We start from the raw sequence: 22,535 nt of genomic DNA, 5'->3' as shown, positions 1-22,535 counted from the left end.
TGAAGGGTCTCTGCAGGAAAAGCACCCCTATGCCCTGTCCTCCCATCCACCCCGGAGCCTGGCTTCTAATTACGGGAATAATTGCTCAGGAAGAAGAGATGACAGTACTCACCGAAAAACTTTTCAGAGTGACATGTACCTGGAAAAGAAAGAGGGAATGATAAGCCTGTGCCCAGCACCCCTGCTCCAACATCCCCCAGCAACGCAAAGCTGGATCGAACACTGCGGAGCCTCCGCACAAACAACTCATTGCCTGACTGCTAACCTTAAAGACACTGGTCTGGCGATTTTATCCTGCCTGATTTATGAAATCATGAGCAGCTGGGAAGCAAAGCTTGGAGAAGGGGCAGAGCAGGGGAAGGAGGGAGAGCATGGAGGAGCTCATACCCATCAGCAGGTCGGTGCTACCTGTACCAGCCCTGCCTGGTCTGCCACGCTTCCCGAGATGACTTGCCCACTCCCTCACTGCAGCGAAAGCAAAGGAAACACAACGACTCAAGGTCAACATAAGCTTCAAAACAGAGAGCTTCTCCTCATGAGCGGTCAGCGCAGAGGAAGCTGTTTGCTTTTGATAGCGATAATATTCCCAGAGCCTTTCACCACCCTGCTTTGCCTTTCCCTGCCTTTTAGCAGTTTCGGCGCAGAAAAGCCACCCCAAATGTGACTCACTTTTGCAAGCTCCCCAAGCTCCTCACCCAAGCGCTCCCAGCCTCTTAAAATCATCACTACCCTAACAGTCCCAGCTTTTCCTATTTAAATTAAAAATTATGGAAAAAAAAATCCCAGGAGAAAACCGTAAAGCCCTACAGGCTCTAAAAGAAGAAATTAAGGGCATATTTTTAATTGCATAAATCTCAGGGGTCTGGAAGATGTTTAGCACCTGAACTAGTGTTGCTAATACACCAGAGATGCCTGGGAAGCCATCAGAACAAGCCCATTCATCCTTTCCTGCCTCTGACAGAGCTGCCTGTTGTATGTTAAAGCTACCCAGCTGTAACATTTTGAACCCAACCCAATCTGGTGCCCCTTTCTTGCTGCCTGTCCCCCCCTGGATGCTGTTTTGCCAGCTGCGAGGAGGCAGGGAGACTGCTCTCTGGCTATACGGGACCAATTTGCACTCTGGAGCAATTTTAAACCCAGGCTAAAAGGCAAGATGAGAAGCTTATGGCATAGAAAAATCTCTAGATGGAGTAAAGAGCTAGCAAAGCTAGCCTGTGCTATTCCTGTCTCACAACAGGGCGAGGGCAGAGGGCCAAAGCGGCCGTCACACCGAAGGTGGAGCATGCCCGAGGCTCTGGGGACCCATCTTCTCCTTGGGATCCGTCAGCTCATGCAGCATCAGGCCTGGGCTGCCAGCACAAGGGGCCTGAACCTTCCCGAAATAAACACCATCCTCTCCAGCTCTATGCGTCTGAGTGCATCGCTTCATCTCAGCATGGCTGTAAATGAGCTTTAGCATAGGAGCCTGCTGTGATTTGGCCAAGGAGCTACTAAACCAGCACCTTGGCAAGGCAAGAAAACCGCAGTGAGCATCTCAGAGCGCTCAACCTGCCCTAACGTGGCAGGTTTCTGACAGACTGCAGGACCCAGCAGCATCCCACGCCGCAGTACAGCGGATCACCGGGCTTTGGATTTTTTCTTTTACAGACGCCGCTTCCCTCACTAGCTCTGAACCCCGTTATCAAGGAATCCTATTTATCGCAGATGCCTGCGCCCGCTGTTCGGCGGGGCTCGCCCAGCTCTGCTGAGATCATCCTATCCAGTACAGCCAGGGTGTGAAATGGCGCTCTGCAGGCTGTTCCGTGACAGCTGCTGCACGACTTCCAGGACACTCCAGCTTCCCTGCAGAGCCCCATGCTGCTTCTCTACACTGAAGTAAGTGTCTTACCTTCAGCTCCCTGCAGAAGCAGTAGTTAAAACCAGTAGCCTTTCTGTTTGTTAATAAAAGCATGCAAGATCCGTCCAAGCTGGGGGAAGGTGCAAGCGTCAGAGCCACACATCCTATTTCTAATCTCACGCCCTGGAGCCCAGCTTCCCCTGCACCGACTGAGCCACACACCAGCACCGGGCTCCTTGCTCACCAGCCCGGTGCTTCCAGGCAAGCTCTTTTCATGCTAAAAGGTGATTTGCAGCAAGACATGCGTTGGCTCTGCTCACCTATGTGAATATCCACGGCGTTGGTCCAGTGCTCTCCGTGGCTATTGGAGGCACAGCAGAGGTACGTGCCAGAGTCACTGACCTTTGCGTGGGTGATCTAGACAGATCAAAAGTTAAATCACATTATTTATGGTGGAAACCTTCAGCCCCCTGCCGGTATCTGCCAAAGGCACACATGTTCCTGGAATAAAAGTCTTTTTTCTTGATGTTCACTGAGACCTCATTCCTTGCCTCATAAAGCTAAGATGTCCCATGACTTCTGTCTGCCTAAGAAGCTCAGTAAGGCCACATTCTAAAGTCTGCTGCTGACCCCAGCTTCTAGAGTGCAAGAATCCTCTGCCCAAACGCCTTCCATTCTTTCTCCAGCCGCCCTGAAACCCTGTATCATAGCCATACTCTGTCCCAGGAGCCACACTGGGAGGGCATGGCCAACATCAGAAGATTGCCTCTTTTTCCTCTTAGGTGACATTTTCTAGATTTCCGATCACGCGCATTGCTCTCTTCTGGTGAGTTTCCAACTCTTACCCATATCCCTTGACGTGAGACAAGAATCAGAGCAGTACTGGCTGGTGAGGACCTCTGTGGTTCTTCAGCCCAGGCTCCTGCTCAGAGAGGAACTAAAGCCACCACTGGGTCAGGCTGGCCATGGCTGTCTAGTCGAGTTCTGAAAACTTCCAAGGACAGAGATCTCGCTGCCTTTCTGGCTCTAGTCCAGTACCACCTACCTCCAAATGAAGAACCTCTTCCTCATACCCAGCCTGAACTTCCCTGTGAAAAGTGCACTCTGAGGCCACTGTCCCCTGTAGTACCTACCACTACTGAGAGGAGATTGGATCGTGTCTTCGCTACTCTTCACGTGATGCCCCAGAAGGAAATCTGACTTTCTGGCTTCAAGAAGAGAGCACTGATTTATATTCAGCCAGTGACCCAAAATAAACCCAGACCTTTTGCTGTCTCCCTGACTCTTTTCTGTCGGGACTAACCACTTTTCCTTCTAGCTCTCCTGCAGGCAGGCAGCACTCCCACAGCTCCCTCACTCCGCAGTCCCCTGCGCAGACATACAATAGCTGTTCCTGTGCCACTGCTGCAAAAAGGCATGAGAGATGTGCTGAGAGCCCTTGACGCATCTGGGAATCAGTTACTTAAGAGAAACATCCACAGCTCTGAAAGAAGCCCATAAAACGTATTCCCTCCTCACCCAGAGTCCTTCAGTCAGCTACCAAAGCAACAGGGGTGATATGTGGAGTGCTTTCTCACAACCCTGAAACACGGCAGGGAAAGCTAGCTGAGCACGAGGCTGCTTCTCAAGGGCTGGAGACGGGAGGACAGGCAAGGAGACTGCTTTCTGCTGGCATTCACCTGATCACACAGACCAAAGCACACCCAAGCCCTGACAGGCAGATATGAGTCAGGCTTGGACTGCCACCTGCCATGTCCAGGATGACAATAATACAGTTTTCCGCAGTCTCTCCAAGGCTTCTGAGGCTCTCCCACACCCACCATCCAGCAACCAGCTTCTCCCATCACCCAGCAGCCAAAGTTTCTGAACTATCCCAAGGCAACGTTACCCAGAGTTTTTTTTTCTTCTGGTGTTCCAGCAGGTTGCCATTCCGGTACCACTGGTAGCTGGGGGCTGGGACCCCCATGGCGGCACACTGCAGCTGTAGCGGCTTCCCCACCTCCACCCTCTGCTCGGTGGGGTTGAGGACGATGACTGGTTCTCCTCGCCAGAGCCGAGGGGGCACTCCTGCGAAGCAGCGACACAGAATTGGTCCTCCCTCCACAAGGACAGAAAACAACAGTCATTGTCCCCCCTGTATAAGACCCTGTGCTCTTTCCACTGCACCAAGAGATGCTGTCCCACAGTGTCACTGCTGCACCTTTCTGCTTTGGGAGCAGGGAATCCTTGAGAGTGACACCCGTGATAGTAAATGACACACCAAAGCCCTGCCTCTGGCTTTCCAAACCTGATGCTTGCCCTTTCCTGCCAAGGGCACAGTCAACATGCTGAGGTCAACCACACCCGGAGTTATTCTTGTTGAGTTTTGAAATAGCCAGATTGCCTCTTCCAGTCCCTCTGCCCAGCATAAACAGGCAAACACTCAGTATAACTCTGGGAAAACCACAGCGAGAGATCAGCAGGAGGAGCAGGTACATACAGTCGGAGTTATTGGGGCCATGACAGGGACCTGAACCATCCAGAGGGATGGACACAGAGGTCTGGCTTAGGCCTGCAGGCTCACGTTGCTGGAGCAATCCTTCTGTATCATGATTTTCGAGCTGGGAGGACACATTGCCCTGGGAACTGCACAGGGTCACTGTTGCAAGGGTGGGCAAAGCATAAAATATGGAAAAGCTGGACGACACGCTCGTACCTCTGGCGACACACTGATGGACCTCCACCTTCACCCAGTCAGAGAAGACGGCATTTTTGTAGAGGTCATTGATTCTGCAGGTGTAGAGTTGGGTCTGCTGTGCAGTGATGGGCAAGTCTTCCTTGGTGGCACCGGGAATCTGGTGGCAGACAGACTAGAGGGAAAACATGGGTGGTGGGCTGTGAGTCCCCCCTCGTTGCTGGTAACAGAAGGCCCCAAAGGCCCCTTGTAAGAGCAGGAAAAGTGGAAGACCCTGGTCTCCTCCCCTCCTCCAGCTTCAGGGATGCAGGAGAAGCTTTTCCATCGCACACCCCACCCAGCATCTGCAGAAGCCCCTGTCACGGACATGCATCCGATCCCCCTCTCCTTCCAGCCTCCTGGTTCCCCCCAGGTCTGCTCACAGAGGGCCAGCTCCATCGCTGCGGGCAGGGACCCACCTGCGCTCCCACCGGTACCTGGTGCTGACAAAACCACTGGTACTGCAGCGCCGTGCGCCCCTCAGCTCTGCACCGCAGGGTGAAGGAGTACCCCACGGGGACGGAGACGGAGACCGGCTGCTCGGTGATGGCAATGGCTGCGGAGAAACGGGACGCGGCGGTGGAAACCCCCAGGGGCTCGCTCCCACCCAGCGGCCAGGCACCGGGGGCTGCAAGAGCGGGCCCCCAGCACCCACCCTGGGAGGAAGGGAGGTCTGGCAGAACAGGGGGGCTTGGCCTCCCGTACCCACGGGACGCCACGGGGCTTTCGGGTGCTCTCCTGGGGCCCGGATGCGCGGGCGCTGCAGGGCCGGGGGATCATCCGGGCCGAGCTGCGCAGTGGCTCCCAGGCGGCCGCTCACCTTCCTGCATCGCTCGGCCGGCGGCTCCTCTCCCGGGGCAGCGGCGGCAGCACCTGCGGCGGGCGGGACGGCAGCGCCCGGAGCTGGAGGGGCGGCTCGGGCCCGGCGGCGGGGCCGCTCACCCGGCGCGGCGGCGGGCGGCCATGGCGGCCTCGGCGCCGGGGTAGGCCGGGCTGCGGCTCGCCGGGCCGGGGCCTCGGCGGGCTCTCGGCCCGGCACTCACCTGCCGCCGGCCCCGCCGCTGGGGAAGGCCCCGCCGGCCCCGCACTTCCGCGCCGCCGGGCCCGCCCCGCTCCCACAGCGCTACCGCCCGGGGCGGCCCCGAAGGGCGCCGGGGCTGCCCCTGGGCCCCGCACGGCCCGGCCCGCCCCAGCACGGCTGCGGGCACGCCGCGGGAGGCGCCTCTCGCTCGGGTACCAAGGCTGCCTGTCCCTGCCCTGCCCACGGGTGTCCTCGCCCCCACGCCCACGGGTGTCCCCACCTCCTCCCCCGGTGCCCCCCACCCTCCGCTTGTACGTGTCCCCATCCCCGCGGGTGTCCTCAAGCCCCGTCCTCACAGCTGTCCTCCCCACGCGTGTCCTCGCCCCCGTCCCCACGCGTGTCCTTGCTCTCAGCCCCAGGCGCTCCCACCCGCCGCCCCAGGGCTGCCCTCACCTCTCTGCCGGGGGCCGCAGCCCCAAGGCTCATGGTGGAGCCACAGCTCTGCTGCCTCTGCTCGGCAGCGCGGGCAGAACCCCGCCGGGCTGCTTCCTCCGAGAAATCCCCGCCAGCCGGGCCGGGATCACGAGGGCCCCAGGGGAAGTGGCTTCGGGCCAGCGCGGCCGGAGGTTGCACAAGCCCATCCGGGACGGGGCAGAACTGGGATGGCCGGGGGGCAGCCGGGGACACCCTGCTCTGGCAGCGAAAGGATGTGGCGGTGAGCACCAGGGGCTTGTTGCCGCTGTTCGGGCAAGTGAAGCTACAGAATCCCAGAATCATCTCGGTTGGAAAAGCCCTTGAAGCTCCTCCAGTCCAACCATGAACCTCACCCTGACCGTTCCCAACTCCACCAGATCCCTCAGCGCTGGGTCAACCCGACTCTTCAACCCCTCCAGGGATGGGGACTCCCCCCCTGCCCTGGGCAGCCCATTCCAACGCCCAACAACCCCTTCTGCAAAGAAATCCTTCCTAAGAGCCAGTCTGACCCTGCCCTGGCGCAGCTTGAGGCCATTCCCTCTTGGCCTGCCGCTGGTTCCTTGGCTCAAGAGACTCATCCCCCCTCTCTGCACCCTCCTTCCAGGGAGTTGTAGAGGGCCAGGAGGTCTCCCCTCAGCCTCCTCTTCTCCAGACTAAACCCCCCCAGTTCCCTCAGCCGCTCCCCATCAGACCTGTGCTCCAGACCCTGCACCAGCTCCGTTGCCCTTCTCTGGACACGCTCGAGCCATTCAATGGCCTTTTTGGGGTGAGGGGCCCAAAACTGAACCCACTCATCGAGGGGCGGCCTCACCAGTGCTGAGCACAGGGGTAAGATCCCTTCCCTGTCCCTGCTGGCCACGCTATGGCTGATACAAGCCAGGATGCCATTGGCCTTCTTGGCCACCTGGGCACACTGCTGGTAGACTCATTAAACCAAAACTCGTCATCTTTCAAGAGACAGGAGGACCATGTGTAAAGGAGCTGGAAATGGCAAATGGAGAGGATGGAGAGTGACCAGGGAGTGACTGGTTGCCATTCCCAAAGAACTCTGAAGTGACCGGACAGGGAGTGTGACACAAAGCCGCTGGGGATGAAGCAGCTCTGGGCTCAGGACTTGGGGGGGTCCCACTGACAGGATCCCAGTCTCAGGGCAGACAAATTCCCACCAGGCTACCTTCTCCCCAAGCCAATGGTCCTGGGCACCAGGTCCCCAGGGTGCCAGGAGTAACGGGGACCACGACTTCAGCATGAGGGGAACCACGGACCATTTGGAGAAGAAGCTGTGAGAGAGACTCCTGCTCCCTTTCTCTCCCCTGGGGCTGCAGCGGTGGCTGTGATGGGGGCTGACCAAGGAAGAGCAAGGCCACCAGGGATGTCTCTCCCAAGTGCCTTCAGTTGCAGCGTGGAAGGGTGCAGGCAGGTCTCCGGGATGGCGGAGGGAAGCAGTCGTGGCTGAGAGCAGTCATGGATCAACTCCTCTGGGTTTTCTAGGAAATCTAGGGCAGAGCTGAGCCATGCCATAGGGTCGGAGGGACTAAGCAGGGCTGAGGGATGTGCCTCCACCTGCTGCTTTTCTCTTATAAAGGATGGGGAAGAGGATGGTAGGAAAAAACCAAACCCAACACAACTGGTGGTTGGAGGAAGGATTTTCTCCCTCCATGTCCTTTCCTCTGTGCAGGATGGGAGAGTCACGCTGTGCTCCTGCAAAGGCAGGAAAACGTGCTACACCCTGTCCATGCACTATGATCCAGGTAAATGCCTGCTCCTACAGGGACGGGTCCTTTCCTTCCCTGGATACATGGAAGGTGATGCTTAGCATAGACTCGTAGGACCGTTCTTTGTGCTCATGTCCTCAGCTGTCTCTGAGATCACACAGACCCTCCTCAATTTCTACAGGGTGCAGCCAAGCATTTGAAAATATACCCTTGCAGGTTTAAAATAAACATATTAATGGTTGCAAATAAAGGTTATGTCTGAATATGTGCCAGTAGCTCCGTGTCATACCTGTGATGCAGAGTTATTATAAATGCAGCGCAGGTAGCTAATAAAAATGATCATTAAATTAACCCCAGCACTTTCCTGGAGCTAAAGATGACACTTCTGGTTGATGCACCATCTCTTCAGACAGCTGGAGGTTGCTGTGTTCCCCACAGACTGCTTCTCTGGGCTTCAGAGAGAGCATCCTCCATCAAATACCTCGACAAAAAGTCCACTGTGCTTGTCCTCTGTAGGAGCCCTGCCCTGGCACAGTCTGCATAAATATTTGGTGAAGAACCAGGGGTGAGAGCTTCTTGACAATACGTTGGAGAGCGGGAAGAAGCCTGTGATTTTAGGAAGGGAAGAACCTACGGGTATGCGTGCAGGGTGGGAAAGGGAAGGATATATTGTGTGACTCTTGCATTGAGCCAATGCTGGATTTGCAGGCAGAGGAGGAAAGCTTTGCTAACAAGGATTGAAGCCTTGTGGCTGACTGGCTTAGGCTTCAAAAACTAAATGATGAGAGAGCGTGTTTCCAAATGGAGATGGGAGCAGAGGGCACTGTCACTCTCCGTGAGCAAAATGACGGGAGAGCAGATGCTGTAAGAGGAAGCTCTGTCTCAGCAGGGTGACGGGCACCAGAACCATTCAGAGCCAGAAAGGGCAGAAAAAAATACATCCACCCTGCGTCTGGGGGAAGGATCCAACACCACAGCAGGCTTTGTCTCACCGCAGTCAGGCTAAACTTGCACTCACCATCCTGGTTTCCCTCTGCTGCCGGGGTGAGGCACAGAACCATGGTATGACTAGGGTGGGGACCTCTGGAGTCTCTGGTCCAGTCTCCCACTCCGAGCAGGACACTGATCACTTGCTTGGCACCTTATCCCATCCACAGTTGACTGTCTCTCAGGATGGAGATCACCTACCTCTCTGGGACCCTGTTGTACTGTTTGATCGCCCTCACAGGGCAATTTCTTTTCCTAACTTCTGATCAGAACTTTCCTCCTTGCCATTTCATGTGTTGCCTCTCTGTTACTCTGCACCTCTGGGAAGTGGCTGGCTCTGTCTGGTCTGCACCCTCCTGTGAGATAGTTGAAGAAAGAAAGGAGGTCTCCATTTAGCCCTCCCCTGAAGTCTTAAACCCAGTTTCTCTCATCTTCTCCTCCTATGTCATGTGCCTGAGCACCCTTAATCATCTTGGTGGCCTTCACTGGACTCACTCCAGTACACCAGTGTCTTTCCTGTATTTGTGAGTCTGAAACTGGACACAGTTACAGTCCTGGCACAGAGACCTACCTGTTCTGGACACTCTTCTCAAGGTGGTCTGGGCTCTCTTCTATCAGATCAGCACCCCAGGAGATAGGGCTCATGGTGACGGGATGGTAAAATAACGTGTAATTCATACGCTGGGACTTGAATTCAGGCTTCCTGAAGCTGTGGGACCTGAAAGTCCACCTCCTTTCAGAGAAAGGGATGGGAGCAGGAGAATGCCACCTTGAGTCCTCCCAGCCTAGCATCCTGCCTCACACATTTGGGCAGCAGCCAGGGCATGACGAAGGGTGTGAAATGGGGGCATGCACACAGTACATCTTTTGTAGCTTGGAGACTTCTTGAACCAAAAGTCGTATCTGTCCTGAGTGAACCTCAAGAGATTATTCCTTCTACAGATTTGTCCTATGGGGTTTCTTAACCTCTGCTGACACTGAGCAGCCACAGCAATGTGTGGCAGCAGCTTAACACCAAGGTGAGGCAGGAAGCATCTCCCTTTTACTGATTTTACTTCCTTCTAATTTCACTTGACGCCCCTGGTCTCCTTGTCCCTCACAGCTCTGTATACTTCAGTCATATGCACCTCAGTTGTTCCTTCCAGGCTGAAGAGTCCCAGTCTATGTAGATATTAATGCAGCAGCCATTCTGGACCTCTGGTCATCCTCGCTGCCCTTCTGGGAGTTTGGGGTTTGGTTTTTTTCAGCTGTCCTGTATTCTGTTTGAGATGGGTTATTCCTGAGTGGCATTAGCCCATGCAGAGCCCACTGCTGTCTATTGAGTATCATTGTGACCCCTACGTTACGTTCATTTTATGTAATTCCATCCTCTATTTTACTGCCTGGTGAAGGTGAGATCTTTAGTCAGCCCTCTGGGACCACCTTCTTTCCCCATATTTCCTGGGACCACATTCCTTTGCATTTGTCAAGGCCAAATATCCTCTCTCGTATCACAGATCCAGCTATTTACATGTCTGATAATGTGATCACCTGCCACGGTGGCCTGCAAAAAAGCAAATAAACTCCAATACCTACACCTGAGATGACAGAAGGCTCCCTCCAAAACACTGCTCATATGCAAGACTAACCTGAGATCCGACCTGAGAAAAGCATTTCACTGGGGCTTGAGTGGAAGAACTACAAGTCTGATCAGACCACTGTCAACCAAATGAATAAATCCAGATTTGGAGTGCTTAAGACCACATCATAACTACTGCAATCATAAAAACCAAATTGTTGACCCAGTATGTTGACCTGACTCTGACAGGTCAACAGGATCCAAGAAACTTTATATGAGAGTAAAATTCACTTGGGGGTCCTGGCTTTGGATCTGGTGGTGTCTGTCAAGCACAGTTCTACTAGACTGCATGGCTGAATCCTCCTCAGTCACCGCCTGTCCCTGCAAACTTCTCCCCAAAGCCCTGGTCCACAGATGTCACTGCCCTCCCATATGCCCAGGCTTGGGCATCTGCTGGGCTTGGCAATTCTCTCGGTGGACATCAGTTTATCCACATGCAGATGTGGCTCAAGTTGTAACCACCCCTTTCATGTGGACCAAGGTTTGATACACCAGTGACAAGAACAGCTTAGGTCAAGGCTGAGTTGTATCAACCTGATGCACACACTGTGTGTCCATGCACACTCCTGTGCCCCTGCGTGGGTGGTGCACGACCCCGTACCTGTACAGGTGATGCACACACTGTGCCAGTCCCTCTACAAAGTCACCATCCAAACACGGTGTTTGCTGGGGAAGAGGAATCAGGGGTCTCCTGCACCAAGTGATCCAGGCGGCCAGCACCTGCCCTGCTGCTTGCAGCCGCATTCGTTATCTCTCCTGCCCAGGAAGGATCAGCTCAAAGCCTGCTGTCTCCCAGTCTGGAGCTCTCCACCATCACCTTCTCACTCTGCAGGAATCGCTGCTCTGCAGTCGTGGGCAGAGAGCTGATGCACAGCAAATCTGCTCCGTCCATCAATCCTGCGCTGGAGAGACACGGTGCCACCAGTGACGTGCCGGCGGTGCACTGTACAACAGCTTGACAGGCAAGACGAAGGTGGAACAAGAATAAATCCCATTGTATTGCGCATTATGTTTTCATTTGGTATTAAATCACTGCTGGTAATAGTTTGTGACATGTACCCACCTTTTATGGCCCTTTTTTGTGCTGTCCTTTTCATGGAGACCGAATAAATACCATCACAGACATTCTCCTGGGCAGCCCAGGATAAAAACCAGGCGGTGCTCCCGCGGCTGCCGTGAGGGCACAGGCCAGTGCCGCCAGCCGGGGCAGGAGCCTTGTGCCGGCAAGAGATCAGGGGATGTTTTAGCTGATCCTGAGACATCTTCGAGGTGCGAGAAATCCCCTAAATCAAGGAGGGGGGTGGAGGTGAATCAAAGAGCTTCACTCCACAGTCAGAATTGAGTCTAACTGTTCAGCAGGGATTCTTTATTCGCAGCGCTGGGCAGCACTGGGGATCGCTCCACCATGAGTGCCACGCTTACTAACAAAACTCTCTGACTAATATACACAAAAAGCATACATATGTATCAGATTTCTTAGAAAAGACAGTCTTTTGCTAATGGGTTCTCAGAATTCATTTACATAGTCTGAGCATGCATAGTAAAAATAGAGTGAGGGTCTTCTCCCCTCCTTAGGGGTCCCCACAGCCTTTCTCACACTGTCCCTCAGTGAAATTTAGGTTTCTAGTGTCCATCTCTGGTCATAGAGTGACCTCATCCGTCCTTCAGCTCCTGTTTGTTCCAGCTTTCAGCACTTATTGTGACACTGGCATCTCCTTAGGCCCTTGTTTTCTTTAGGTTCCTGCTATTAGGGATGTACTCAGGGAGTTTTTCAGACTGTCCAAGGTCTGTCTTATCTTTACTAGGCAAGGAGTTAAAGGTTTGAAAACATCTTAAAAGTGCGTAACTGGGTAATGACTACAGAGGGGAGTTAGGAAAAAAGTATAAATGAAATTATATACATTACAGTAAAATACAGGAAAAAAAATAAAAGCTAGTAAAACATAAGTGATGTCTAACATTCAAAGTAGATGTCTTATTTTACAGGTCCCTGTATATTAGCAATTTCACAGAATCACAGAATCATTCAGGTTGGAAAAGACCCTTGAGATCATCGAGTCCAACCATCAGCCCTACTCTATGAAGTCCCTCCACAAACTCCTAGAATTAAAGGGTTCTTCATCCTTGACTGGAAAAAGTAAAGCTCAAGGGTAACTAATTTCAGTCTCAGGAACTGCCTGGTTCTTTGCTATATACACACTGTTTAGGCTCTATGGAAGCTGCCAATAGGAACCCCAAAACAAAAGCAATTCTCCCTGGTGTGAGATTCCTCTGAACTAAGAGAGTGTTTCACCTCCCTCAGGGGACAAGCACCAATGTTTGATCACTATTCCACCAAGTGAGGCTCGGGTTAACTTAACCTTACCAGTCAGTGGGGGAACATATTGTTTGATGGAGGCAGAGATGCTTTTTTTTTTCCCCTGAAAGATGGTTTCCTGGTTTGTAGAGGACTAAGAGGGAAATCTTCCATCTCACTGCTGAATCACAACCTAGCTCTTGCCACCTAGGCAATTATTTCAAAACTATTGCACCTGCTATCCCTTCATTACTTTATTACTTCTGGTTGGATGGGGAAAACAACACCGTAAATCCTGTGTATAAATCACTCTACTAGAATAACAGCAGAGAAAATAGGACAGAGAAAATTCATTTGGCCCATCCTGCTCAGCACTAAGCGCTACCTTAAACATAATTTTTTAGGAGGTTATAAACGCAAGTAACGATCTTTTAGCTTTCCCAGGGAGTAGAATCAGCCTTTTCTTAATTTCAAGTATGCTTGCAGCAGCTTCCCTTCAGGGGTTATCATAAAAAACCAGCGAAGCACACTTTCTTCCCAAAGCTGCCCTGGGGCTGGCGGCCATGGTGGAGGCCTGGCCCTGGGCCCCGCGCAGCCCGAGCCGCCAGGCCGCGGGGAGGCCGCGGGGAGGCCGGGCCAGGCCGGGCCGCGGCGGCCGCGTCACCGCCCGCGACTGACAGCGGCATGTGCGGGGCGGGTATAAATGCCGGCGGCGAGTGACCCGGCAGAGCGGCGGCGGGGGCAGGGGCAGCCGCAGCCCGGCCGCCGCCATGGGCGAGCCCCGCCGGGCCCTCGCGGGCCCCTCCGGGCGGGACACAGGCAGCGTCGAGGGGGCGGAGGAGGCCGAGAAGGCGGCCTGGGCCTCCCGGCCCGACCGGCGCAGCTACCTGCTGAGCATCCGGCCCCGCAACAGGTGAGCGGGCCGGGCCCGGGGGAGGGCGCTGCCGGGGAGTCCCCCCGCTGCCGGGGGGCGCCGCTGCCCGGCCCCGCGCCGGGGCCTGCGGGAGCCACCGCGAAGGCAGGCGGAGGCCCGAGGTGCGAGGGGTCTGGAGGCGCAGCGGCGTCCCGGGCCGTAGGGCAGCACCCCGGCCCCGAAGGGACCGAGGGCACGGCTGGGCTGGGAGCCGCTGCCCCAGCCTCTCCTTCCCTGGAGAGCGGCGTGAGGGTGGCGGAGCCCAGCGATGGCGGGGGCTCCGCAAGACCAGCTCCCTCACTGCGGGCCAGCACCTCGCTTCCAAGAAACGGGCTGTGTTGTTTGGCGGTTGTTGCCCGGGCAGGGGTTGTCAGCGTCGTGCATCGTTTTATAGCGGGGCAGGTGTGCTAAGTCGATGGCCTTGCTGTGAATCCTGACGGACGGGAGCTGCTGCGGCTTTCGAGTTAAACTCGTGGCGAGGGGACTGCACTGACCTTCCCGTCTTCATTGTAGTGAAGCTGCTTGTGTTAGCGACACCAGACTCCGAGCAAGGGGCCTGCTGCGCGTGTGCCTTATCTCACTGCCAAAAAGGTATTTCTACAATGTAGATATGGGCCGAGCAACGATGAGAACAGCATTCCTGGGTCAGAAATGTCCTTAGGCAGGGGGTCTGTGGTAGGAATAAGGCTTTGTTCACACGGCAGAAGGTATGATAAACATGTTGTCAACTGAGACTGGATGAGGTTAGCAAATACAAAAATACAAGGCAACGTGCCAGTGAAGGCAAAGGTGTCGGTGATTGTGTTAGTCGTTCAAAATAAGGTCTATAAATTACTTTGGATTCGCTAGGAATGCTCTTCTCTTGAAACAAGTGTGCCTCTTCCTTGTCGATGATTTATAAATTATCCATTTCCAGCGTGTCAAGCATTCACGCCACAAAGAATCAGAGAGTCATAAAAATAAATACAGGCCCAAAAGAGATGAAAACATGCTGCCTGAAAGTCAGATGTTAAAACTGGGGTAATGCCAAAGTTCAGTTGCCTTAATTCAGTTCCTTTGTGCAATCGTGGTGTGCAATCTAATTGCAGTCTGTCTGCATACCGTGGCATCTTCGGTACCAACAAATGTCTGTGCCGTGTCCATAACCAATCTGTGACCTCAAGCCATACTATACAAAGGAAATCTGTAATTGAGTCTGAGGACTCCATTCTGCGGGTCACAAGTAGAGAGAGTCTTTAATAAATAAGATGTCGGGGTGCTTTGGTTGCCTATAGCTTGATTTTTATTCCTGCCTGAGTATGTTCAAATTGCAGCTTTAAACAGTTTAACTATAAAGGAGGGTTCATCAGTCCTGCAAGCAATACCTCTGGTGTTCCCAGCTGGCTTCCCCAAATCCCTGAAGTTTTCCTTAAGGCTGCTGAGGAAGCTGCAGAGTGATATGGTGCTTCCAGCAGTGAGACTGGTGTCTTCTGTCTGTGTTGATGCTGTGGCTCAGACACGGTAAATCCAGCCTGTGACTGCAGAGCTCTGAGTCCTGAACACCTTGAACTTGTCAGGCTAGTGCTGCAGGTGGGTGCGCCCCAATTTCCATCTGTGGGAGCCTAATGCTTTTGCAGGCAAAGGGACACTGTACTGCTACACTTTAATCAGCAGTGCATTTGATTTCCACAAATTGTCCAATTCTTTTTTCAACCCACTATGTACTTGCTTGTCAAAGCCTATGGCAAGGTAATTTCATTTTGCATGTTAACTTCAGTGATCTTACCCCTGTGCTCGGCACTGGTGAGGCCGCCCCTCGATGAGTGGGTTCAGTTTTGGGCCCCTCACTCCAAAAAGGCCATTGAATGACTCGAGCGTGTCCAGAGAAGGGCAACGGAGCTGGTGCAGGGTCTGGAGCACAGGTCTGATGGGGAGCGGCTGAGGGAACTGGGGGGGTTTAGTCTGGAGAAGAGGAGGCTGAGGGGAGACCTCCTGGCCCTCTACAGCTACCTGGAAGGAGGGTGCAGAGAGGGGGGATGAGTCTCTTGAGCCAAGGAACCAGCGGCAGGCCAAGAGGGAATGGCCTCAAGCTGCGCCAGGGCAGGGTCAGACTGGCTCTTAGGAAGGATTTCTTTGCAGAAGGGGTTGTTGGGCGTTGGAATGGGCTGCCCAGGGCAGGGGGGGAGTCCCCATCCCTGGAGGGGTTGAAGAGTCGGGTTGACCCAGCGCTGAGGGATCTGGTGGAGTTGGGAACGGTCAGGGTGAGGTTCGTGGTTGGACTGGAGGAGCTTCAGGGTCTTCTCCAACTGAGATGATTCTGTGATTCAGTGGCTGCCCTTTCTGTTGTAAGAAGCAGCAAATAAATTTTCGCTAAATAGCAAAACTGAACTTTCCCTGTGTTGATGACATCTGCCAGCCGTCTTCCCTGACTTCTCCATGAATTAAGGAGAAGTAACGTAAAAGTCTCCTTCCCTGCACAGCCCTGAGAGCACCTACAAGTGCTGAAGACTTGAGCCAGGATGTGTGGAAACTGTTGTTGTCTGTGATGCAGGGCAAGGGCTTGAATGAAGTGGGGCTTTTTGTCCTGTAATTAAATAATGTATAATAACACTTCTGGAAAGCAAGTGAGTGGAATGGCGTAGCAAGAAGACTTTCAGAAAGCAATTATGAGTTTAATTAAATCCAGGAACATCTGGAGAACTTGCCTGGGAGAACTTGAAAAGCAAGATGAGTGACACGCCTAACGGCAGATAACATTCAGCAGTTCTCTTTAATGCAGAACATATTTGAATTTGGTGGATCTGGAGCTAAGAAAGTATAGGACAAGTGATTCAGACACACAGTTGTGGTGGGAGGCTGCTGTGGTAGTTAGAAAGCAGAAATGGGTATTCTGAGCTGAAGAAAGTGTTTTTTTCAGGGTTCTCTGTTGCTGTCTTTATATGCATCTGTAGAATGTGTTTAACCAAATATTTGCCGGCTCTATTCACCCATTTGTAAAGCAGTAGAAAGTGTAGTGACGTGGTAGAGATACTTACAGACTTGGAAATAACTGTTTATGAAAAGAAACTGAGGTTAGGAATCCCTGCTTCTGGGGTGACTCATGGACATGTTTCACCTGTATGCTTGCATTCATGAACCATGTAGAGAGTCGTCTGGATGATTTTACGTGGTCTCCCTCATCCTGTAGGAGGAAAGGGGGGTTGTGTAAGTTGAAGGATACTAATTTGGAAACTGGTACATGATTTTTCTGTTTTTTAACTTATAGAATATGTCAGAGGTGGTGCTGCGGGGGCCAAAAGAATAGAGGTGTTGAAAATGGCTGTAGAGAACATCATCCCTTTATTAAACAGAGCATTCAGGATATTTACTTTTTGTGCCCTTGGGAACTGGTCTTCAGGAAGAATCTTCCCTGTGAGCAGATAGCTCTGTGGGAAGACATTACTTACTTTCCTTCGCTGGTCTTTTAACATACCTAATAATGGACAATGTGAGGAGCAGCTTATGGTCATGGTAACTTGCCTTCTGCCCTGGAAGTTGACAGGACTATTTTATTTTGGGGTAGGTGTTTTGTTTGTTTGTTTGTTTTTTAAAAAAACTCTTATGTCTCAAAGCACTTGACTATAATTACTTCACAAAGTGAGAGGAGAAGCTGTCAGTCCTGCCTTAGCTGCATTCATGGGCCACAACTTCAAGACATCTCTTTAGGTATCCTTTTTGTAAGAACTGTCTGAGTCTGGAGAATGTCTTGTGCAGAGAGATGCAATTTTATGTAAAAACTTCATCTGAGTCCTAGGCAAACTCCACTGTTGGAAGTGATCTGCACCTCTTGTCTAATGCAGATGTCTGCTCCTTGGTCTCATTACAGCATTGCCTCCTTGCTTAAATATCTTTCTACTGTCATAGCTTCATCATATGCAGATATTTATAGAGTGTAGTGACATTGCCTCTGATCTTTTCTTGGATGGCTGTCTCTGGCTGTGGCGGCAGTTGAGCTCAGGAGAGTGCCTTGCCACCTGGCTTTTCTGGCTAGGAACCATTCCCCATCTTGTACCTCTTGCTTTGCACATAATATCAAATGAAGGTGAAAGATCGGTTACTATAATAAAATGAGCTGAAAACTCAGGAGTACTTAGTTCCTGAAAAGCATATTTAGCTTTCTTAGTTCAGAGGAATTCCCTCTTCAGCAGCTGGGCACCTGTACTTCTTATGGGCACCTGTAACTTCTTATGGGGCCTTGCTTTTGACAGCAAGTGGTGTAAATCCCTGATGAGAAACCGGCTGTGGCATCTGAGGGAATTTGGTCCATTTGTCTTGTCAGATGGAAGTGTCTCAAACTTGGAAAGGAGGGACATCTGGTACCCACTGGAAAGGCAAAAGTAAAGGCACTGATGGATTAATCTGCAGCCTGATCTCTAGGATAGAGGCATCTTTTTCCTGTTGGTGTAAGTATCTGCACAGGGATGCCTTGTTTTGGGTGGGGCTCCTTGGCAGTTGTGCACCGCAAATAATAATCCCAAACTGCATTTTTCAGCCCCCTTTCTAAAGCCACCTGTTCCTATGGCTAGAAACTCAAGGGGAGCTGAGTATGTGGGCTGATGAGCTGATAATGGCTGGAAGATGAAGATGTGGAGCTGGACAAACAGTGCCCTTCAGGACCACTGTTAAAAGACAGAATGTCACATGTGTGAACTTTGCTTTTGTCTGGAAACCTCATCAATGGAGACATTTCCCATGCCTGGGGTCTGGTTGTATGGTCCCCTCTGAACGAGGCACCTCTTCGGAGGCACCACAGTAGAGGCAGTTCCCAGGAGATGGAATTAAAACCTGCTCTGTCCTCACTCTGTTTCAGTGAGGGAAGGAAGGTCTTGGGTGAGTGAGGCTGTTATCTCACACCGATTCAGTCTCACACTTTACAGCATTGCCTGGTCTGAGAAGAAGGTAGAAGAGCTGTTATGAACAACTTGCTTCTTTTCTAACCCACAGCCACAAAAGTCTTCTACGCACAATGAGTTATCAGGAAGATGTCGGCTTTTCTGGGCATCTCATTGTCCAACACTTGCTTTGTTTTCTTTTGTCCTTTCTCATTCCTTTATGTCTTTCAACTAGCTACTAGATTAATTTGGACCATAAAGGCAACAATAATTCAGAGCTAAAATACACAGATCTGAGCCATCTTCGGAGTCTTACAGAGGCTGATACAGGAACATGTAACTTAATTTATTGTTTTCCACCTTCTCTGTTAATGAAATCTAGCTCTAAATTGTTGCATGCAAGTCTGTGTTTATCTCAGCTCTAAGTAAATTACTGGCAGAAAAAATGCCATATTTCTCCAGCTCTGACATCGATTTGTTCCGTGACCTTGACAGGCAAAGACTCAATACATCCATTTTCCAGTCTGTGAAATAACAATGTGTCTTGTACAGCTCCATAGCACTCACAGCTGCTTTATCACAGGATTGCTGATAATTACTGCCATGGTATATGAAACAAACACACTTGTTCTGTGTGTGCATGAAGTGCTTGATAAGAAAGAGGACACGTGGCAGGAAAGAAGCCTTAAGCATAACCATATGTACATGAAAGCTTCATTGTTGGCTTTTAAATGTTGAAAACGGTTTGCTCCTGACAGCTGAGAAGACGTTCGGAGTGGCTTGTATTTGTCTCAAGTAGTATTAACCTTGGAGGCAGAAAAGTTCATATGAAATCTTATACTTGGAAGTCTGCATGTGCAAAACATGCCCAATAATGTCACGGGTCAGAGTGCCAGCAAGAGGGAGTGTCTGGAGGGGATTGCCAGGGCCATCCCTCTGTCCTGCTCACAGGATGGAAGGGCTGCCCAGTTCTCAGTAGCTCTTCTGAGGAGCTTTTAAGCAATGCTGTTTCTGTCAAAACATAACTCAGAGGTCTCAGCTTTGCTGTCATTGACAAGTTTTGCTGTTTACTTGCTGCACTGGACAGCTTGTGTGGCTCAATTTTCGAGCTGTGGAAGAGCACTGAAATATATTAATAACTGTTGCAGCTCAAGCAGATCAAGTCCGTGTACGTGTGGGGATGGAGCCACTGTGAAGCCTATTTCAGAGTCTCCTGAGCTCTTGTTGACTTCTATATGAGGACATGAGCTGGAAGGAGAAAGATTTCTTTATCTTGAGGAGAAGAAATACAGAAAGAGGAGAATTTCATGCAGTGATTGCGTGAGAGGGTTAGAAAAGGTGCTGGAGTTAACTTTTCGGTGCCAGTGGGGTGATATACCAGCCTAGGCCATCAACTTGAGCAATGTTCTCAGTGATTAAAAAAAGTGACTGGGGTTGACAGTTCTGCCTCCTGCCCTTGCAGCAAGACTAAAATTTGGCAAGTGCATGAAAAATGGGGAAGACTGTCTTCACTTCTGAAGAAAATTATGAGGAGTTGAAGGGCTAAAACCTTTAAGAGGATGATAAATGTCCAAAGGAGTTTGAAAGCATCTGATAAAACAGAATTTAAAGAAGAACTGGGGCTGCTAGAAGGTGCATAGTAGAGGAATGTAATTCCACAGTCCAGTGGCACAGCGGTTAGTAACCAAACCTGTATGTTCAGGGCTAGCTTTTAACGAGCTGTACTGCACTTCAGAGATGCAAAGTGCCCGCGGAGGCTTTCCTGCCACCGATGCTGGACATGTCTGGAGCAGACCTCTCTGAGCTCCCCTTCTCCAGTGAAGCGAAAGCGGTACATTTAGACCTTGATTCACCCACTTGAGATTTGTTCCTCAGGACAAGACAAGCATTTGCCTTCATCCAGTCACTACAATGACCCCAAGCTTGCTTGGGGGGGACACATCCGCTGCTGATGCTGCATTTCATCAGCAGAGTCCTGTCCTGTGGGCTCTAACAAGTCCCTGGGGAGCTGAGGACACACAGCCCAGTCCCAGAGAGTGGCAGACTTAGGCACGCTGGGGCAGCTGTTGTGCCTTGCTCAGGAGTCCCACGTTTCCAAGTGGGTAGATTTGGTTTAGAATCTGTAGTTATGCTGTTGCAGCTCTGTGCGGGTATGCTGTGAATGTAATTAAAATGAAGTGAAACGCCAGCTGCCTGCAGGCAGGGCTGTTCTGGCTGAAGCATTCAGAATTTGATCTTGCTCTCTCTGGGCTTAAATCTCTAGTCTGAAAAGCAAATTTTTCTTGGTTCCTTAGCATATTGAGGTTAAACTTTAGTTAATATGTGAATCTTTGTGGTGATGGCCTATTTCTTTTAATAATATCAAGGCTCCTCAAGAGACCCTCAGTCCAGTATTTAGCACTGTGTTTCAGCATGTGCAGTGAATGAAGCCCAGGGTGTGTGCTCAACACTGGGAATTAAAAAAAAAAGTACTGACGATGCTCGCTGTTTGATCACATTCATGAGCACAAGGGGCTTGTGCCACAGGCACCCTTCATTCTGACTCTTGCTATTTGAGTGATTTTCTTTACATCCAAGCCAAGACACCTTCCTGCTTGTCTTATGCAAGACAGCATGATTAAAACCACACTCCTGCCTACGCTAACATTCTCCAGCAAGTGTTTTAGGATCTTCCCTGCTGGCTCCTCAAGCGATGCCCAGGTCCTTAGTATTCCTGGAGGCTAAAAGGACATTTTTGCCTTGCAGAGGTATGCAAAATGTTTTGGGGTTTATTTACTGTTGGAAAAGCTGGTGGTTGAGACTATTTAAGCCCATGTTTCCAGCTAGACAGAGTTTCCTGGGGGCAACCCAGAGCACAGGGACGCAGCGCATCTGTGCTGCTGCCCCGGGATCGCCTGGGGTGGCTGTGCTTGGGAGGGTTGTGGGGAGGAGGAGGCTCGATCCCCCTGGGAGGTCAGGGCAGGGTGAGAGCAGCTGCAGGTGCAATTTGAACTCTCTAGGCTGTTAGGGTGGCTGGGAATGATGAGGACTGGGTGACTTGCTGGTCAGTGAGGCAGGTAATGCAAAGGCATGCCTCGAAGTGCTGGGCTGGACATGGGGCTCAAAGGGATGCCCCAGGTGGTGGGGCTCAGCTGGAAAGACAGAGTTCCTCTGTCTGACTTCTCCCGTGGGCCAGCACAGTGCATGCAAGATGGATCGGGTGGCTGATCCTCAGCCTGTTATGGTTAGTGTTTGATTTTTCCAGCTGAATAACACCTGATCTGCTCATCCTCTGGCTGCGTGAACAGCAGTTGGCACCGGGGAGGGATCAGGATCGTGTGGCTGGGGGTGGAGAGGGTGAAGCCTCTGCCAAAAGGGCAAGTGCCACCTGTGTTTGTTTGGTTAAAGCTACTCCTGAGTGGCTGTCTAAAACTTCTGTCTTTGCTCTCCTGATCAGAAGGAGAGGAGTCAGTGAGCTCTTCAGAGTGCTGTTTTTTTCCCAATGAAAATGTGCAGTTATTTGTGTAAAGTGTCAGGCCTTCAAACTGAACTACTTTTTTACTTATTATTCACGTGGAATTTCTGTCTTCACAGATGCAATTGCTATATGGTTGGCAGGAGCAGTTTTTGGAGACCCTCTGTGATCATTTTTAGGGCAAGACTTGAAGTCCTGTTGACTTCTGTGCAGTTGGGACTTGCACAGAGCCTGAATATGGTCATTTGGGTAGGAGACCTGAAGAGGTGCACCCTTCTGGGTTTTTCATGCTGTCTTCTGTAGCATCATCGTAAAGTGCTGAAGTTTGGTTGTTCAATGGTGGTCTTCAGTGCACAAGGCTGAGAAGGTTTGACCTCTCTGCATGTACCGCTGTGGGAGTCTGACTTCTTACATCCCAGAGGGGATGTCTGCGCTGCAGTTGCTTCTGGGGCTATATGGTGAGGTTGTTGCATAGGCATAACTAACGTGTATCTTAGTGTGATTAAATCACTGAGCTTATATGCTGTCGATTAGCTGGTACCTACTTAGTTTTAGGCTTTTGATTGCCATGTGGGTGAGCTCAGGCTCTGAGGAACTGCTCCTGACTGCTGTGGGTCAATGCTGAGAGGTTATTTCCTACAGCCTGCAAGAGGCTGC

At 51.6% G+C, this 22,535-nt stretch overlaps 2 protein-coding genes across 6 annotated transcripts in view; one reads left to right on the top strand and one right to left on the bottom strand.

The window, feature by feature from the left end:
• LOC141948205 (mucosa-associated lymphoid tissue lymphoma translocation protein 1-like) overlaps positions 1–6,111 on the bottom strand; it is a 30,779-nt gene extending 24,668 nt beyond the window's left edge. Inside the window, exons 1-7 of one of the 2 annotated variants that reach the window (XM_074880369.1) lie at positions 6,025–6,111; positions 5,371–5,423; positions 4,970–5,106; positions 4,533–4,686; positions 3,726–3,904; positions 2,158–2,254; positions 113–139 (exon numbers count right to left, since the gene is read on the bottom strand). In XM_074880369.1, the coding sequence (XP_074736470.1) occupies positions 113–139; positions 2,158–2,254; positions 3,726–3,904; positions 4,533–4,686; positions 4,970–5,106; positions 5,371–5,380 (604 nt within the window). In that variant the 5' untranslated portion in view covers positions 5,381–5,423; positions 6,025–6,111. The remainder of the gene's footprint in view (positions 1–112; positions 140–2,157; positions 2,255–3,725; positions 3,905–4,532; positions 4,687–4,969; positions 5,107–5,370; positions 5,424–6,024) is intronic. The other variant, XM_074880370.1, reaches the window with a different exon arrangement.
• A 7,200-nt stretch (positions 6,112–13,311) lies between these two features.
• Positions 13,312–22,535, top strand: part of ALPK3 (alpha kinase 3) — a 35,189-nt gene continuing 25,965 nt past the window's right edge. The window contains exon 1 of one of the 4 annotated variants that reach the window (XM_074880427.1): positions 13,312–13,574. In XM_074880427.1, the coding sequence (XP_074736528.1) occupies positions 13,432–13,574 (143 nt within the window). In that variant the 5' untranslated portion in view covers positions 13,312–13,431. The remainder of the gene's footprint in view (positions 13,575–22,535) is intronic. The other 3 variants (XM_074880426.1, XM_074880430.1, XM_074880428.1) reach the window with 3 other exon arrangements.

The sequence above is a fragment of the Strix uralensis genome, chromosome 11, assembly GCF_047716275.1.
Source record: "Strix uralensis isolate ZFMK-TIS-50842 chromosome 11, bStrUra1, whole genome shotgun sequence".
Lineage (NCBI taxonomy): Eukaryota > Metazoa > Chordata > Aves > Strigiformes > Strigidae > Strix > Strix uralensis.
This window is presented reverse-complemented; position numbering and strand designations above follow the sequence as displayed.